Raw genomic sequence first — 20,548 nt, forward strand, 5'->3', positions numbered from 1 at the left:
TGTGGTTGGAGACTTGGAAGTCATCTGGCACAGGGTGTCATGCGACACCCATCCAGTATCGAATCAGTGGGGAACACTGGACAGCTACCAGGGGATACTGTGGGTGAAGTCAGGACATCATGCGAGTGACTGTGGGTGCTAGATTCCTGACACATAACCTCTCTTCCCATAGAAACATAGAATTTAATGGCAGATAAGAGCCATTCGGCCCATCAAGTCTGCCCCTTTCCCAGCCTAACCCTAACCCTCTCTTTCCACAGTCTAACCCTTTCCCTCTCTTCCCACAGTCTATTCATAACCCTCTCTTCCCACAGCCTAACCCTTTCTGCCCACAGCCTAACCCTAACCCTCTCTTCCCACAGCCTAACCCTAACCCTTTCTGCCCACAGCCTAACCCTCTCTTCCCAGAGCCTAAATCTAGCCCTCCCTTGATACAGCCTAACACTATCAATTTCTTCCTACAGCCTAACCCTCTCTTCCCACAGCCTAAACCTAGCCCTCCCTTACTGCAGCCTAACCCTATCCCTTTCTACCCACAGCCTAAACCTAGCCCACCTCCATACACACTTGCCGATGCTGGCAGGAAGGGATCGACAGCGGGGGGGGGGGGGGGGGGGGGGGGGGTGTCTCTGTACAGTGCCTCTCTGTATACAGCCACCACCAGCCACCACCATACGTCACTGCTGTATAAGGTATTCAACACTATTTTACTATGTTATGATGTGATATAGGCCATTATTCTGGTTCACTCGCATAGGTAATTTCCTTCTCATAAGGACAAAACCATGTGCACTGCAGGGAGGCAGATGTAACTTGTGCAGAGAGAATTAGATTTGGGTGCGGTTTTACATCAAAGTGGGATCTATATTGCAGTGTAAAAATAAAGCAGTCAGTATTTTCCCTGCACAGAAACAAAATAACTCACAAATCTACATCTATCTGCACATTACATCTGCCCCACCTGCAGTGCACATAGGCCCTTATTCTAGTTCACTCTTTGTGACAAAATCCTTCTTAGATGGACAAAACCATGTGCACTGCAGGTGGGGCAGACGTAACTTGTGCAGAGAGAATTAGATTTGGGTGGGGTTTTACTTCAAAGTGAGATCTATATTGCAGTGTAAAAATAAAGCAGCCAGTATTTACCCTGCACAGAAACTAAGGGCCTTATTCTAGTTCACTGTTTCTGACAAAATCCTTCTTAGATGGACAAAACCATGGGCCTTATTCTGATCTGAGCTCAGTACAAATTTGTTCTTAAAATGGGCAAAACCATGTGCACTACAGGTGGGGCAGATGTAACATGTATAGAGAGAGTTAGGTTTGTGTGAGTTATTTTGTTTCTGTGCAGGGTAAATACTGGCTGCATTATTTTTACACTGCAATTTAGATTTCAGTTTCAACACACCCCACCCAAATTTAATTCTCTTTGCACAGGTTACATCTGCTCCACCTGCAGTGCACATGGTTTTGCCCATTTTAAGAACAAATTTGTACTGAGCTCAGATCAGAATAAGGCCCCATGTGCACTGCAGGTGAGGCAGATGTTACTTGTGAAGAGAGAATTAGATTTGGGTGGGGTTTTACTTCAAAGTGAGATCTATATTGCAGTGTAAAAATAAAGCAGTCAGTATTTACCCTGCACAGAAACAAAATAACTCACCCAAATCTAATTCTCTCTGCGCATGTTACATCTGCCCCTCTGCAGTGCACATGGTTTTATCCATCTAAGAAGGATTTAGTCAGAAAGAGTGAACCAGAATAAGGCCCCAAATAACTCACCCAAATCTAATTCAGTCTGCACATTTTACATCTGCCCCCCTGCAGTGCACATGGTTTTGTCCATCTAAGAAGGATTTTGTCAAGAAGAGTGAACTAGAATAAGGCCCATGGTTTTGTCCATTTGAGAAGGAATTTACCTTTGTGAGTGATCCAGAATAAGGGCTATAATGCAGTTGCTCGATAATGTATGCAGAGGTCTAGCTACATTTGGTCTCTAGGGGCATAGGACCAATTACATTTTTTGTAGGTACTGTTTTTTTTTTTTCATATTATTTTGTATATTATTTTCTGACTGTTTCCTGAGTGCATAACACAAATAATGTTGTACAATATTATTCATTATGTGACAATAGGTAATAAAGTGAACCCCATTTTTTTTATCTGCATATGATAAGTATTATGAACATACTACAGTATGCTATTCAATGATGGAAATGCTTTCCATGTTTTAACTGGAAGTATGAAGTGTGTGTTACAGATGTTGTACAGTACTAAGTACGTCATACAGTGGCTTGTGGCTAACCTATATATTGCAATAGAAAAAAAAACCTCACACCTTGGACAGGATGTAATGACGCCCGAGTTGGCCAGAGTTACAGGTTCCCAACCAAACTCAGTGAAAAACCCCATGACTACTTTTTGACAGTCGACCTGGCCCATGTCAGCCCAGGGCCGGCGCCACCACTAGGCAAACCTAGGCATTTGCCTAGGGCGCCGGCCACTGGAGGGCGGAAAATGCCGCCCGGGTACCTGTCCTACCGGCGCTGTCTATTTCAATCTGGCGGCGGAGGCAGCGGGGGTCCCTGCAGTCTATTAAAAATCACGAGCGCTATCCGCCGGGCTATGCGGAAGCGCTTCTAGTGTGAAAACTCTGGCAGCACGGTGCACGCTGATCTCAGCCAATCAGCGTGCTGCCAGAGTTTTCACACTAGAAGCGCTTCCGCATAGCCCGGCGGATAGCGCTAGTGATTTTTAATAGACTGCAGGGACCCCCGCTGCCTCCGCCGCCAGATTGAAATAGACAGCGCCGGTAGGACAGGTACCACCCCACACCTCACACACACCACCCACCCCCCCCCACCCCCCGGCACCGGGGCGCCCCCAGCCCGACTCGCCTGGGGCGCTCCGTTGCCTTGCACCGGCCCTGTGTCAGCCTAATGCTTGTGTCAACATAATGACATGTTGACCTAAACCCACGTTGACCTAGACCCATGTCGAGATTTCTGCATGTCGACCACGTTCACATTCTCTTTTTCACAATCTCTCCATATATGGAAATAGACACGCCCTTTGAGTTGAGCATGACACTTCCCCTCAATGAGGTGCTGTGCAAAATTCTACTACCAACTATAATCTCCCTGAAACTAGTTTTCAAAAGTAGGCAAGTAACATCTAATGGTGTCGACCCAATGCTTGTCGACCTAATGACCATATAACATTTTAACATGCTTGGGATAGGCATATTAATATCCTTAAAAAAAAATAATGATCAAATATGGTTTGAGGTAACATGTTTAAAAAAGGGGCAGACTAGATGGGCCAAGTGGTTCTTATCTGCTGTCAAGTTGCATGTTTCTATGAGTACCATTTAGTTATTTATTATTTATTTACAGTTTCTTATATAGAGCAGCAAATTCCGTCGCTTTACCATTGAGGCTGATGTAAAGGAACATTAGAGCTAGAGCAAGTATATTCATGATGGTATCAGTACTATAAAGTATTACATGGACGGCAGCAGAATTCGGTTAAATTATCCTTCAGCTAAAGAGTCCTCATTTAAATTCATTTATGTTATTCATTGGAAGCTTTCAGGATTCTGGTGAATAAATAGTGACATCTAGTGGCAATGCTTCAGAACCTCACTCAACTAGATCAGAACATTAAAATAGATGTCTATATGTATAGTAGTAGTTATGCTAGCCCATGGGGTTCCATGTTCTGTCAGGGAAGACAGAAGAATGGATTATGGAGCAGTAAGGGGAGATAGAGGAGAGCCTGCGCTTGTGGGCATACCCATGAAACGCTGGGCGTCCACCCCGGAACACCCCCTGCCTGACTGAATCAGGCAGCAAGCACCTTGGTGAATTAAAAATTTGCAGAAGGAGCCCTCCAGGGGGTGGGGGGGGGGGTGGGTTTGCACATGCACATTAGTGCCTTTGCGCATGCGCGGACTGCCACCATGGGGGGGGGGGGGGGGGGGGACTGATTCGGCCCCAAATCGCACAAAGCATTTCATACACTATAATGTTGCCACCCTAAAACACAATTGCATTCTAATTCCGTACTACAGAGACGTGCGAAAATATATAGCACTGCATCCATCTATGCAAAAACATTAGCAACTGTGAACAAAAATAATCTAAGGATCCGACTATGGGGGGTTTTCGGTGAGGATCTCAAAAGCAAAAATGCCCGAAGCATTGCGAGCGATGCGAGGGGCTGTGGTTCGACTCCAACTGTGTCCATGTCGACTGTGTCGACATTCGGGTAAAAAAAACAGTGAAAAACTCATGTCGACCTAATGACTGTCGACCTTGGCCCATGTCGACCTTGGCCCATGTCGACCTTGAGCCATGTCGACCTTCCGGGGTCGACCTAATGACTGTAGACCTAAAGGTGCCCATACACTAGTAAGATTTATCTTTAAATCTGGCTGGTTGGAACAAAAACATGGTTATGGATGAGTGACAGTTTGTCAGTTTTCCAACATTTCCAAGCAAATGGTCAAATGTCATTTGCTCTCATCCATAACCAGGTTTTTGTTCCAACCAGACAGATCTGAAGATAAATCTGCGTGTGTATGGCCACCTTAAGTCTGTTCTGACAGATGGTGCTATAAGAGGATATGTAGTGTATAAGAAGTAAGAACACGTGAGCATACTTTTAAAGATACCTTTACTGTATATGTTTATATACCAACTATAAATTGTAAGATATTGTAAGCATCTACTTATGAACTATTTACAAGGGGTGACCCGATAAAGTTTATCTTCACAAGAATTCCGGGAAGCAAAAAGTTTTTTTTACCCGAAGAGACACCCTAAGACTTGATTAATTGTTTAAAGCAGTATCACACCATATGTGTTTTTCTTCCTTTTTATGTATAACACACCGGAGGAATATTTAGAAATGAACATAGTGATCTACTTCCATGTTTGATTGATCTCACGGTGATACGTAACTATATAATTTTTCAATTTGAGCGCAATTATAATGTTCCAAGTTTTTGTTTGAACACCTACGGACATACTTGCCTACCTGACCCTCTCCATGCGGGAGAAAACACTCTGCTCCTGGACTTCCCTTGTAATGTATGATTGCCATCACCTGTGGGGAGCTAGGTAATTGATAAGAAAGGTGTTTCACCACAGGAGATGGCAATCATACATTACCAGGGAAATCCAGGAACAGAGCATTTTCTCCCGCATGGAGAGGGTCAGGTAGGCAAGTATGCCTACGGACCGTATCGGATGCGATACACCGCCCAGAGCACCTGGTGATTGCTGAAGAGATGCCATGCACAAGGAAGCCGTGTGCTGCATAGCTGCTAGGGGAGTGCTGGGCAGTGGGCATGCTCCCGCCCATCGTTAATGATTACTGATATCTACCGAACAGGCAGGTCGGTTTGGCAATATAGTCAAACAACCTGCATGTTTGGCGGGTCCCAATGTTGTCAATCCCTGGCAGCCGATATTGTTCATTGTGTACCAACAATATTGGCTGACCGCAGGTAATGTGTATGGGGCTTTAGATTAGTGGTTCTCAACCGTGGTCCTCAAGGAACCCATACCCTCCAACATCTGAAGGGCAAAAATCAGTACACATGCAGAAAGGGGGCGTGGCTTCATGGAAAGAGGCGTGGCATCACAAAAAGGGGCATGGTATTACACATTATACCACACATTGTAATGCCCATTGCACATTTTAGTAAACGTTGTAATGCCACACGCTGTTGTGTTTCTAGCACAGGTCTGGTTTGCATATCAGGGCTGATATACAGACCACACTGTGCTAGAAGCACTACAGCAGACAGCGACACCCCAGGCAGGGAAGAGGAACTGCGTGGGTTTTCAAATATAGCGGGTGCTAGAATGAACACTAGCCCATTACATATTTGACAACTAAATGCTGCTTACCTACATGCTCATTGCTAGGGGGTTCTTTCTTGAAGCCAGGGGCTTCATCATATTAGATGCCAAGGAGGCTTCATACTCATTGCCAGGGGGGGGGGGGGGGGGGGTCATTGCTCCTATTGGCTTGCGGCCGTCCAGAGTCCAGACTAGGGAGAAATGATAATAGCAACGGAGCAGGGCATGGTCACCAGGCTGCTGCTTTGACTAAAAAAGGTAGAGACTAGATCCAGCCGGGCAGCGCGCAAACAGCGCTCTCTGCCCGGCTGTCAATTCTTTAAAAAAACGGTACATTCGGTACAGGTTGAATTTGCCGGTACAGACCGTAAAAAAAAACGGTACTGTACCGGCAAATTCGGTACTGTTGGAGGGTATGGGAACCCCAACAGTGCACATTTTTCAGGTCTCCACACAGAATGACAGGTGAAATAATTAGCTCCACCTGTGAACTTTTAAAATGTGTCAGTGAATAAGTGCATCTGCCAGGTGACCTGAAAAATATGCACTGTTGGTGGTTCTTGAGCACCGAGGTTGAGAATAACTGCTTTAGAACACTATAGTGTCCAAAATACTGCCTCTCATGTGTACTCAGCAGACTGGCTATTGGAAGGATGGACTAATATCAAGAACAAGCTCTACATCCCCTTCGCAGAGAGGATCTTTCCAATGATTCATTAGGTTCACGACTACCTGGAGGGGGGATAATATACCATGCCTGAAGCGTGGCGAGCGAAGGGTCCACTCCACCTGATTAAAAAAGAAAGTATCCTACAAAAACCCAAATTCCGACGAAAATACAAAACGCTGTAAGGGCATGTAACCACTTCCGCCCTCACCCTACGTCACACATTCCGGTCAATTCCACAACCGTCCTGCAGGGCTTTTCGTGGACTGGCCGCAAATGAAGCATGATCCGCCATCTTTACTGTGGTATATGGATGTACTGCTTAAATATACCATTAATTTGCTAGATTCATCTCCCGACACGTTACGTAAGTCACAACAATATTACACAGGACGATGTTCATTAACAATAACATTTTAACCAAAAATCAGCTCGGTTCCTGTACCCCCCCCCCCCCCCCCCCTGGTAAGTTTGGTCTGTGCCGCTGCCCGTAGCGGGGTACAGTTGTCATGGCGCCGGATTCAACTGCTGGGACTGGGAGTGCAGCGAGAAAGGTGGAAGTAGAAGCCAGGGCTCCATAGAGTGCAGCGGGGGCATTGCAGACCGGCAGGTAGGTGACTTTCGCTGCCTATGCCGCCCCGAGTAGCTGGGCTGTCTCCTTGGGGTCCGGAGCCCATATGAGTACTCTGTAGATTCGCAGCACCCGGCCCTAAGCTCTGGCGGCTCTCTCCCCGCTGGTCCCGTCTGCTGCTGCTCCGAGGCCTGAGACATGTTCGGCTATCCTGCACTCCAGCTCCCGGCAAGCTTCTTCCTGTCCTACCCTCTGTCCCAGAGCATGTCATACCCCAACCCCCTATCTGGCCCCTGGATATCTCCCCTTCCATCTACGCATAGGTATGGATATCGGAAGCCCACCATCGAATCTTTTGATGAGATGGTCACTAACCATCGTGTGAAAAGAATTCGATAGAAAAAAAATATTGTATGATTGTCGCCTGCGCAAACATCTTCAGCGCGGCCAATCATGCACAGAAGTACTGCAGTGTGGCTGGCTGGTGGGCAGGACAATCGGGACACCATCAAATGTTTACCATTTGATGGTAGCAAGCATTGGAATGACGCCATAGAATTGTAAAAATCTTACCGTTGAAACAAATCATCGAAGGTAGTGAAACATTGCAATGTGTCCATCCCTACACCTACATACCCCCCCCCCCACACCCTAGAACCTCTGTCGACCATGTGGTCTCTCCGCTCTTGTGCCACCCCCATCCCACCTCCCTTCTGGCCACTCTCCATGTCTCACAAGAGCTACAAGAGCTACCCTCTGTCACACCAGCTATTATCATCCATCCCTTCTCCTGTGCCCTCCAGAGATCCATCCAAAATAATCTGGCCACTCTCTATGACCTTTTCATCAACAAATCTCTTCACCCTCCTCCTCTCATTCCTCCACTGTGTTGGGTACAGGGATGCTGGCACTTAAGATGCGCTTGAAACCTGCCTAACCCTCCCAGGCATACTTACAATCGGGATGCTGTCAGTAAGGATTTTGGCACCAGTATTCTGACTGGGCATCCTGGATGCATGTATGCTGACTGGATCCCCTTTTACTGACACTACCCCCCCCCCCCCCCCCCCCCTGACCTTTCCTATGGAGGCTTCTCCTTCACCCACTCTGTCAGACCTGAAAACTGATCAGGCGGGTGCTGGATGGCTGACAGACCGTTGGGATTCTGTCAGTCATTACACAGACGTTGGTATCCCGACTGTTAAAACCCAGACACTTGGTATCCAGGCGGCCACAGCTATTCTCCCTCGTCGGGGTTCACGGCCCCCATAGAGGGAGAACAGGTGACGAGCCCGCAAGGGGCTAAATTCCCCCCCCCCCCCCTGCTGTCTGAGTCCGGGCAGTCGGGATCCCGACTGTCTGTGTGCTATGCCTGTTCAGGCAGTGTTGTGGACATTCAACTATCCACAATCTGTACCAGGTTTTTTTTTGCATCCACCGTGCCCTCTCCTCTTGTCCAATTTATATGACCATTCTACCCCTCAATCTCTGTGTCTCCTGGAACACCATTCCCGATTCCTTGTTAACTTTGCCACCTGAATTCCCCACTACCTCTCCTCTGCTCCCACTCCATCATCCAAGGTGACGTTAACATCCGCCCCCCCTAACTTCTTGCCTTTTCCTCCTCTTTTGGGAGCACATTCATAAAACAATATTTTTTTTCTTTAGTTGCAAATATTAATTATTCCCCGAATATATATGACAGAGGGACCACAGCAGGTATCTTTGATATGCAGCTGCTTCCATCATATCGTGCTGTCTGATTTGCCAATATCCTGAATGCAAAGCATTCAGGATATTGGTCCACATACCTACCTATGGGCTAATGATCCAGATTTAGTTTTGGCAGGGTTTTCCCAGGAACCCTCTGCCAGAAATGGCCTCTGTGCATAGCCGTCAGGCTAGCTACGCATGTGCAGAAACCCGGGGACTTCACTCAGCACATTGTAGGAACAGGCTCCTCTCCGAGCCCCAATCACTTCCTGTGAATGAATTCTGCAATGTTATCCTGGATGACACACAGAATGCATTGTAAAAGCAATATTTGATCATGTACCCCTATGTCTGTCTCATTGGGCTACCATCTCACCATTTACTTCACTTACTCTTCTCCCAACCTTTGAAAAATAAATGACATCCATTAAGGTTATAAAGAATTACAATAATGTGCAATAATTCGATTTTTCTTCCTTAATATTCACCTCACAGTTCTGCCCCTCTCTCTCCACAAGCAATTCTTCTTTCTTTCCTTCTTGATCTGCAGACCACATATGGTGCTGAATAATTAATGTTTATTTACTGTCTTTATCAGCATGACCGTGTGATTGGGTATCTACAGGTAATGTCAGTAAATTATTTTGTATGTGTTTTAGGATTTTGATGATGGCACTGGATTGTCAGCATTACCAGAGAAGCACACAGCCAGATATAACCAGTGCCCACTCTGCTGTACCTCACAGGAGCCATGGCAGAGACACTCAGGTGAGTGTATACCAGAATTCTAGATCATTTTATTTTCTACTTGTTTCGTGTGTTATTAGGAAAACATGCAATCTATGATACAGTACCAGGTATTAAGTTTTCCCTTTCTAGAATGATTAGCGGTATAGATTTTCTCTTATTTGTGATCTCCCCAAATCTCAAATACCTGTTGGATATGGTTATATCATGTTTTGCTGTGAGATATTTAATTTCGCAAACAGCACGGCGTTCTAGCAGAGCATCATCATTACATACAGATGTAGTTTAAAAGGGGATAGATATATATAAATTGTACATAAACATGAAGGGACAGGGCTTATCCTGTAACGCCTGACTCTATCAGATCACCTCTCTACAGCTCTGTTCTTTCACATACAGATGGAGCGGGTCCCAGCTTTGCAGGGGATGGTGGAAGATTCGCCAGCCGCCATCCCCCGCCAGCCGCCGGAGGGGACGCGCGTGCACGAGATGCGCACGTGTCCCCTTACAACGGGGCTCCCCCCAGGGCCTCACCAACAGTCGCCCCGGGTCCCCGCCGCCTTGCCGCACCCCCCCCTAACCCTGTCCGTCTCCCTGAAGTGGAGACGGACAGGGTTCCCGTCCCCCAGCCGACAGGAAACTGGGATGCACGTGCGTCCCAGTCTCTATCGCCGGCGCTCGCCAGTGCAAGGAATCTGGCTAGCGCCGGCCAAAGATGGGACCCTCTCCATCTGTACACTCTATCCTGGCAGCTAGGGGGTTCCAGCTAGTGCTGTCCAATTGTAGCTGTTGCGTTGCACATGTATGTTCAAGATGGGGCAAATCTTAGCGAAATATTGTATCCTTTTGTAATGAAACCATTTGTACATGTAGCTCATTGTGTTCCCTTTTCTGTAGCTTCGATTTAATTTGGATGTTACTACACAACCAGCTAATCTGGCTGCTCAGTTCTCCAACCCCTCTCCAATCACCATAGAGAAGATATCGGCTCCTCAGCATAATTCCTCTGAGAATTTGGAAGTGGATAATTTACTCAGGAATTCCATTTCTTCTATGTCTTTCTCTGCTGCGTCAGAAGAGCGATTGAGCCTCGCTCTCCAGCTCGCAAAGAGAGACATGAAGCTGAAACATTTTGGGAGGAAATTAGAAGTAAAATCAAAATCGCACCCACGTCACCAAGGTTCTCCAAAAAGCAAAACAAGGATCCTGCTCAAAAACCCTGAAAATGTTCAGGCTAATCCACAATTCAGGTCAAGGATTAAACATGAAGTGACGGAATCGGGTGCTCGGGTGTATGTGTATACCCCAGATCAGCACAGAATAAATACAGGGGTATCGGACTCGCCGCCTACCCACGATCCTGGGCCTGGGGAAAGTCCAAAGAAAGACATGGACCCGAGTGAGCAAGAGATAAAGCGTCTACAGAGGGAGCTGCACACTTACATGCAGAAAATAGAAGAACTCGCCAAGAAAGGTAAGACGTCACGCCGCTGAAATCTGGTCTCTAGCCAATGAGGTACAGGAGCGGTCACACTTGGCACAGCTGACGTTTTCCATTTGCAATGATTCTGAAAGCTGTATGCAAAAATCCATGGTGCCCAATTTTCATTAAAACATGTAAGTAACTTAAGAAATACCCGTACAACTTATTTGCAGCATTAGATCATGATTCCATCATGAATAGCAGAAACCTTTCTAGAGCACTCAGATTTTGAAATGTTTTCAGCAATGATGAAATTTGTGATTGGAGCAGAAAACGCCCAGCATTTACATGGCGATGCCCATAAAACACTGGGTGTTTCCCTGCCCGACCCCTCTGGAGTGAATGGCCTGGCGAGTGTGACACTTGATGAAGCTGCTCACTCCTGAGGATTACGCAAGCACGTATTTGTACACATGCAAAACCCCTACCATCGGACATGGGGCCGTATTCGGGCGCGAACAAACTGGTCTGAGTGGGCCCTATTTTATTCAGAGCATACTTTTCGTTTATCTGGGAAGTGTTTCTTTACTTTTGATATTTTTCACAAGAATGATATACTAGGTGGCGAGGGAATGGCTGTATTGGACAAAAGAACGATTTGAATTTGAACACTTCAGGCTACATTTACAATGTGGTGCATTTTGAAGCCGTCCCTTCAGGCTGCTAGATTTAAAGGCCAGGTATATTGAATCCAAAACCTGGCGGGTTTTGTAATTAATGTCAGGGTCATAACTATGATGGTGCAGTCCCTGCACCCCACACAGACTTCTCACTACATTCAAGGAAAAGAACCACTAGGCGCCGTTTGCACACACAAAATAACAATTTAATAACACATTAATAACAATTCACAATAAAACAATATATTGCATGCATGCAAATAATTAAAAAAATTACATTAATGTAAGTACACTTGATTGTCACAACACTAAGCGCTTGTGTATAAAGGCCTTAGTTACCACTGTGGTCACGAGGGTTGCAAGATAATGTGCACCGATGGTATAGTGGCTTGCTGTCACTCCCAGGTGTAACCAAAAGTGTCCTAGCAGTTGGCAACAAAAAAAAAGGGTTTAATTATAGCGCACAATGTGTATGGTTGAAAGTGTAATGCTTACACTTGTGAGCCCCTATGTTGCAAGCAACTTGTGGCACTCCGTGTGGTGAATAGAGTCCAGGGCAAACGGGGTGTGTGTGGGGGGGGTATTTGAGAGCAGGCACAGATGCAGTACTCACTGACTTGAGATGGTATCAGTCCGTTGCTGGCGATGTTTAACCAGCGGGTCAGCCGCTTATTGCGCCTGGAGTCTGCTGCTGCTGTGCAGCATCTGTCTGCCTCCACGCTCTATCACCCTTCAGCGGACCAGGTGTATGCTGGATGAGATGGATCCCAGCACGTCCGTTCTGGCGGTGAGAGCTCTTGGTATGCTCGCAGGGCAGGGTGACCGTGCGGCTGGGTCTGTGCAAATGACCCACCAGTTTCTGCGCTGGCAGTACCGTGGCGTGAGACCGATGTAAAGGGTTGCAGATGTCAGCGGCAACTCACGGACCTCAGCTTGGATGAACAAGGATCCTCAAAAACGCGTTTCGCCGCGCTCAGGGTGGCTTTTTCAATTCTGAATTCAGAATCATTAATGTAATTTTTTTAATTATTTGCATGCATGCAATATATTGTTTTATTGTGAATTGTTATTAACGTGTTATTAAATTGTTATTTTGTAACTTCCGGTGGGTGGCGCATCCAAGATGGCCACATCTTAGCCGAGCTCCGCTCACACAGGCTCCAATCCGACCCCATCCACCTGAAAACAGCCACAAATTGGTATCTAAAACGCACCCAGTGGACTCCTAATCCTCTGGAGATCACACTGATACCAAAATCGTGGACCTGGACCCAGGGGGAGCCTTCCTCCACCGAAGTCTGGCCCGTGATCGGGCCCTCACGTGGGACGCCGCCTGAGCAAACAACTGCCCCTGATCGGGCATCAAACCCCTTGAACCCTCCATCGAGCCCCCTTCCCCGTACCTCCTGCGGGGGTGCAGCTCCTAGTGATCCCTGCGAGCGGTGGCCGCTGAAGCCTGCAGACGCCCCTGAAGCTGCACAGAATCCAGCCGTCCTGGTTCATCGGAGCGTGGGCGGCGGGGAGTGGAGAGTGGTGTGCACTGACACCCTGAAAGCCGGAGCTGTGTGCCGTTGTGCGGGGAGCTGAGAGACGGAGACACCAACACCCTGATGACAGAGGCTGTGCGCCGCTGTGCCCGCGACCCTCCGCAGCGCAGCAAAGGAGAAGCCCCGGCAGACGAACGGAGGGGACCGGAGGCGGGAGCCGCTGACCCCGCTGAATACCAGCGACATCCCCGGAGCCGCACTGACACCTGCTTCCTGGAGTGTCGGACGGCCCGCAACTCCCCTGGACGGCTAGGGGGGGAACGGACGCGCCGACACCCTCTGCCACTTGGGCTGCACCCGGACCAGCGGACCGGCGCACCGGAGACTCCACACAGCCATACCGCTGCCCGGAGGTCCGCGGCCTCTCCGACGCCGCTACATCAGTCCCGGTTGCTGCTGTGGGGACACGAGGTGAGCGACATCCCCTGCACCTGCCACTCTCCCTTGCCCCTTCTGCCTAAAACCTCCCACCTTGCCCCAGAGCCCTCATGGCAATATACACGCTGAACTGCACTCCCAGCTAAGCCAGCAGCTCAACACTGAAATCTGCACTTGTCCCTAACATCCCCCCTGAAGTGCCATATCTGACACTGACTCTATTCCTGGCACAACCTAAGAGGCATCCAACCTCTATAAAAATCAGAAACCCACCGCTCATCATCAGCACCTTGTCCCTCACCTCCCTCCTCCTCAGCCCCTCGTGCCATTCAAAATCCGGCTAAAAGTCCTACCTACTGACTACCCAGAGCTGGCAGGCCCCACGAGCCCCCATACTCTGCTGCGAATAAAGGGACACTGAAGCACTCATAAAGGGGGTTGCTGAGATCTCTCCCTCACTCTGCCACTGAACGGACTGAGAAACTGACACGCAGTGCTTAACCCCAAGGAACCTGCACCGGACAAGAAGCCTGTTAATCTATACCACACAGAGGCCTGAAACTTTTGTCACTGGGATTTATGCCAACAGCTAAATCTGGCATTGCCGTACCCTGTTAAACTCCCCTGGTCTGCCCACACCTTACCCCTGACCTCATCTCTCCCCTTCTCCAACCCCCTGGCGACACCCCAACTTGAACGCCCCTGAAGGGACATACTCACTGGAAGATATATCTCTTACAACTCTGTGACTTGACGCTATCTGGTAACGGATGAAAATCCACTCATGATACATAAGTTTGATGTTATAATATATGTTTACAGCTGCCTAAATATACTGAGACTGCTTAGTATTGTACTAAATAGCATAACTAACTAGCAAGTAATAGCAGCAGAATTGTTCAGCACCTTACAGGTTAAAAATTCATTCTCTCATACCTTTACATCAAAACACTGTATATCTGTTACATTTGTTGAGCACGCGCTGCCACCTTGTGGCAGAAACTGAAATTACCTCAGGCTACTAAATTTAGCAGCTTATACTCAATACTTTGAAAATTACTGTAAAAACCTGTAGCTTCCTATAATCTCTATATATTAATACCTCGCAGCTGCCCTAAAGGGAAACAGGGGTTTTAGCCTCTCTAGCGCTATTGGGAGCAAAGGGTGTGAGACACAAAGCGCCCATTACCCTACAATCATACGCTGCTACATAGATATAATGTAGACCATAACCCTTGATAGGGGGAAACACTCACTTGCTATAATGTAATAATGTGATATTTGTCTATTCTCACATTTGACCTCCACTGGTGAGCCTGATTCTATTTTAGACCACTGCTGTCCGATCTTAAATATCCAAGAAACAGGGGAGATAGCCTGAACCCAGGAACAGTGCACCACGCGGTACATCCAAACCATTGTTAATACAACAGTCTACTTGTCACCCGCCCTGACCACTGCTTAACCTTATACTGAAGGCGATACCCTACCCCCTGCTTTTCATATCTCCCCCCCATACCTAATCTGGTTGATGGACAGATTCTTGTCCCCGCCACGCTCACGCCCCACCCCATCATTTGACGAGCATAGAATGGGCCGCAATAGAACCACTAAACAGACACCTTTAACCCCCCACTCCTCGCAATCCACCATGGAAGCGAATCCCCCACCCAACGACGAATCCCCTTCAGATAGTCAGACAGGCTTCTCGTCTACAGCCCAGGAAATATTGTCAGTCCTGATGCCACATATTGACAAAAAATTAGACGAATTCAAAGCCTCTTTCCAGACTACAGTCAGGGAAGTTGCATCTAATACCTCCCGTATAGCCGACCTTGAACAAAGAGTGAGTGACGCGGAAGACGCTATTACCAGTGCACAATCCTCCTCTGACGCCTCAACCATGATGATACAAGAACTCCAAGACAAGATTGAGGACTTAGAAAACAGAAATCGGAGGAACAACCTCCGATTTATAGGCATCCCAGAACGCGTTAAACCAAACATGCTGTCAGACTATCTTACCTCCAAATTGCTACTAGCTTTAGATGTATCGGACACAGTTGACTTCCCACATATAGAACGAGTACATAGAATCGGACCTGAAAAATCAGACCCTAACTCACGCCCCAGACCAGTAATAGCACGATACCTTGATTTCAGAACAAAAGAACTAATACTACGTGCTTATAAAAAAATGGAACAACTTACTATTGATGGCATACGTGTTCTCATTTTCCAAGATTTCTCTGTGGCAGTAGCCCAGAAACGTAAGGCATTCTCCCCAATATGTAAATTCTTGGTGGACTCCCATAGGAGATTTGCCTTATTGTACCCGGCTAAGTTACGGGTGACGGACAACGGACGCACCCTATTATTTGATGACCCCGAAGCTGCAAGAGCACACTTTATGCCATCAATGGGCTCTCCTGGCTCACTAGTGAATACTTGAACCTATTCACAACACCACTGCTCTTTACTGTTTCTCCCTATACTAGATTTTGATTAATGATAAGTTTATCACTGTTTTGTATATTGTTACTGTTGTATAATGCACATCCGGTCGGTTCTGATACCCCAATCAGAACACACCGGGAAAGTTTGGTTCGGAAAATATGGAAAATGTTGTCAAGGCTTCACATGTTATCTACCTCATACGTTCTTCTAGTTATTAATGTTCGAAATATATTGCCACATCAGGCATGCTTAACCTACTTGATATGGGATTTACCACTTACCAAGACACGGTCCCACACTCGCTGGGATGGAGGACCGTCTTGTATGTTTAATTTCTGTTCTAGTATCTTTGCCAGGGCTGGAGTAGGATGACACCGCACATCCCTACGACCCTACCATACTCACCCCCCCCACAATCTATTAACGTATTATCTTGGAATGTGTGCGGCCTGAATTCTCCAATCAAAAGGAGAAGAATAATAACTCATATAAAACACCACGACCCAGATATCACCCTATTACAAGAGACCCACTGGAAGGCTGGTGAGGACTCAACACTCAGAGCACCATGGATTGCAGAATGCATATCCGCCCCCTATATCACCAAATCAAGAGGAGTAGCCATACTTTTTTCCAAAAAACTGGTTTATTCCATTACAGACTCAATTTTAGACCCTGAGGGCAGATTCCTGTTATTAGATGTCCGGATAGGGGACTCGCCATACACTATCTTAAATATATACGCCCCCAACACCCAGACCTCAGATTTCCTATGTCAAATCTCCCAACTACTAGCACAACGATCACACTCCTCGTTAATTATAGGAGGAGATTTTAACGTAGTCAAAGACCCCACATTGGATAAATTACCTCCCCCGCGAACTACCTCTTCCAACATTTGGACAGCATTCAACACATTCTCGGCCCAAACACACGTGACAGATGCATGGAGACTATTCCACCCTACGGACAAATCGTACACATTCCACTCTGGAGTCCATCACTCACTCTCACGGATAGACTACATCCTAGTAGCGGACCACCTTATTTCTTCTGTCACCTTAGCTAACATAGGAGACATACTAATCTCGGATCACGCTCCCATAACCATATCCCTCAACATATCTACCACGGACCCGTCACACAGATCTTGGAGATTCCCCTCCTATTTATTTCACTCAGAAAACTTTCGCCAATACCTAAAACACCACTGGCTAGATTATGTAGACACCAACATAGAACATTGGGACACGCCAGTATTATTTTGGGAAGCTGCGAAATCTGTAATGAGGGGACACATAATAGCATATGTAGCCAAACGAAACAAAGCCTCCAGAACACAATACGACTCCCTTCATACCAATATGAACTCCTGCCTCAATGCCTATATTTCTAACCCCACTGATGATAACCATACAGTTTACCAGCAGGCGAAACACCTTCTCGAAGACTTCCTGCTTTCACAAGCTCAAAGACACCTTGATTTCACGAAGAATAGGTATTATAGATGGGGGAATCGCACCGGACGCCTGTTAGCAAATTTAACTAAACCCTTTCACCGCAGAAGCCACATCACATCCATAAAACAAACTAGTGACTCCCCACCTTTGACAAAGACGCATGACATAGTCAATGCATTCCAAAACTTCTACACCACGCTGTACTCGGCTGACCCACCAGATTACACACAAATGGACCAACTACTTAGAAACTCTAGACTACCATCCCTCTCCCAATCTCAAATAGAAATGCTAGACAGAGACATTACAGCTGAGGAAGTGGCTCAAGCCATTTCGTCCCTTCAAACAAATAAATCCCCGGGGCCGGACGGATTTTCTGGGGAATATTACAAAATACTGCAACCAGACATCATCCCGGCATTGTTAGAAATATTCCAGACTATCCACAAGTCCCAACCCCCCTATCCCACATTCAACGCAGCATACACAACTTTAATCCTCAAGCCCGGACGTGACTCCACGAAGTTGGACTCATATCGCCCCATTACCCTTTTAAATGTGGATTTTAAGCTCCTATCTAAAATCATGGCCACTAGAATACAATCCTTTTTCTCGGAAATCATCTCACCCACCCAAATGGGGTTTGTCGCGGGACGACAATCCGTTAAGGGTATCCGCACTGCTATTGCCTCGGTAATTACTTCTAATCTCCACCCCAATGCCCCACATATGTTATTGAGTTTAGATGCTCACAAAGCATTTGATACCGTTTCATGGCCCTTCTTATTCCTAACACTATCAGCATACTCATTTGGACCCCATTTCATAAATTTGGTTAAATTCTTCTATGACACTCCTAACCCCTCCTTACTTATCAACGGAACCAAAAGCACACCTATCCAGATGCACAGAGGAACTAGGCAGGGATGCCCCCTCTCCCCAATTCTGTTTAATCTCTCCCTAGACCCCATACTCAGATTAATTGACTCCTGGCCCACCCTACAGGGAATACGAGTAGGCGATATGGAAATCAAAACAACCGCATTTGCGGACGACGTCTTAATCTATATAGCAAACCCCAAAACCTCTTTACGCCCACTATTAGACCTACTACACAGCTCAGGCCGACTATCTGGCTTCCAGATTAATCTGGAAAAGTCAGAAATTCTATACCTAAAGCAGGGATTTACGCGCCCCAAGTGGGCTGCACAGCTACCCCTGAGATGGGCTAAGGGCCGCCTGACCTATCTAGGCATAACCCTGCCCAAAAATATACAAAACCTATATACCTATAACATAAGCAAAACTATCAAAAATCTAGCAAGAGACCTAAATAGAATGGGCCATCTCCAGCTGTCCTACTTGGGAAGGGCGAACCTCCTGCGAATGATATATTTCCCTAAACTCTTATATCAAATTCAAGTTTTGCCCCTTATACTTACCAAATCTGATACCCTCACTATCACGAAATTGTTCCGAACTTTTATTTGGAACAAGGGGAGAGCAAGGATTGGAATGATAAAATTAACCCAACCCAAATGGAATGGCGGCATCAATTTCCCAGATATAGCGATATACAATCAAGCGGCGGTATTTAGATACCTCAAAGACTGGTTACTTATAAATAATACCTATGCCAACACCACCCTAGAACAAAATTTCTTACCCCATACTTCCCTAACCGCCTTTTTACACCTAGAAGACAGAGACATCCCCCCAGAAATACACCTCAACCCCCTCTTAATGTCTGTCCGTAAATTGTGGCTGACCCTACGCCACACTTTTAAATTGAACCCAAACCACTCCATACATTTGCCTTTCTTACGAAACCCTCAATTCCACGATGGTAATGCCCCACCCCTCTTCACGAGCTGGAATAATGCAGGACTTCATAGAGTAGGACAACTAATAGACACCCACACTCACAAACCACTCACTTTCATGGAAGCCTCAAGAGATTACCCAATCATAACCACCCTCAACTTAAATTTTATCCAAGCCCAATCATACGCCGACAAAATCTCAAAACTCATCCCGGAAAAAGATTGGAATAATGATCTTGACAATGTACTCTTGGCTCCCCCCCTACCTAAAAAAGCGATCTCCACTTACTATAAATTCCTCCGAAAACCTTTGGATTACACCTCACAGCGCACAGGCCTTAACCAATGGTTAGAACACTTCCCCTCCCTAACAACAGACACTTTGTTAAAGACCCTACAGACCTCAATAACGATATTCCCAATGGCCAAATTCTCGGAAATGTATCTAAACATTTTCCACAGATCATACATTTCTCCCTCACGAGGATACCAGATGCAAATTCTAGAATCCCCAAGATGCCCTAAATGTAATAACCCTCAAGCAGACCTATATCACTGTTTTTGGGCCTGCCCGTCAGTTAAAAAATTCTGGACAGATGTTCGTGACTTTGCCAATGAAAACTTGGTTAATTACACCCCACTCACCCCGGAATGGGCCATATTTGGCATCCTACCAGAGGAAACTAGAGTCCCTAAACCCATCAAAAAATTAATGCTGGCGATCTCATCGGCTGCCCGCAAAACGATCCTTCAAGTATGGATCCAAACCTCCCCTCCAGCCCTGGCAATGTTCAAAGATAAATTGTTTTTCATTTTTCACATGGATTGGTTGGAGGCCTCCCTCCAAAAGGACTCACGTACCAAACAGTTCTTCGCCACCTGGAACAGCTACATGGAGACTTTACCCATGTCAACCAAGCAAACTCTTCGTCAATGTTTCCAAAGTACTCGCTGGTATGAAGAACGAATGCTACTTAATGATCCTCCGCTAATCCTAGAATAAAATGTTCTTCTCTTCTGTTAAGCTAGACATACTGTACACATGTTCTAATAATACGGAATCTTATGTCTAAAATGTAACCCAATCTAATCTCATATACTTGAATATATATTGTATTTGATTCAAATGCCTGAATGCTCAGCAATGTATCTTGTTATGCAATGAAGCTTTGACTTAATAAAAAGTTGATAAAAAAAAAATAAATTGTTATT

At 46.4% G+C, this 20,548-nt stretch overlaps 1 protein-coding gene across 2 annotated transcripts in view; it reads left to right on the top strand.

Annotated features, from left to right (window-relative positions):
* The first annotated feature begins 7,007 nt into the window (after nucleotides 1–7,007).
* Nucleotides 7,008–20,548, top strand: part of KIAA0753 (KIAA0753 ortholog) — a 46,137-nt gene continuing 32,596 nt past the window's right edge. For both annotated transcript variants that reach the window (XM_083172033.1, XM_083172032.1), the window contains exons 1-3: nucleotides 7,008–7,147; nucleotides 9,481–9,589; nucleotides 10,466–11,042. In XM_083172033.1, coding sequence (XP_083028159.1) covers nucleotides 9,488–9,589; nucleotides 10,466–11,042 — 679 coding nt within the window. In that variant the 5' untranslated portion in view covers nucleotides 7,008–7,147; nucleotides 9,481–9,487. The remainder of the gene's footprint in view (nucleotides 7,148–9,480; nucleotides 9,590–10,465; nucleotides 11,043–20,548) is intronic.

Source organism: Crinia signifera, chromosome 2 (genome assembly GCF_055691185.1).
Source record: "Crinia signifera chromosome 2, ASM5569118v1, whole genome shotgun sequence".
NCBI classification, from domain to species: domain Eukaryota; kingdom Metazoa; phylum Chordata; class Amphibia; order Anura; family Myobatrachidae; genus Crinia; species Crinia signifera.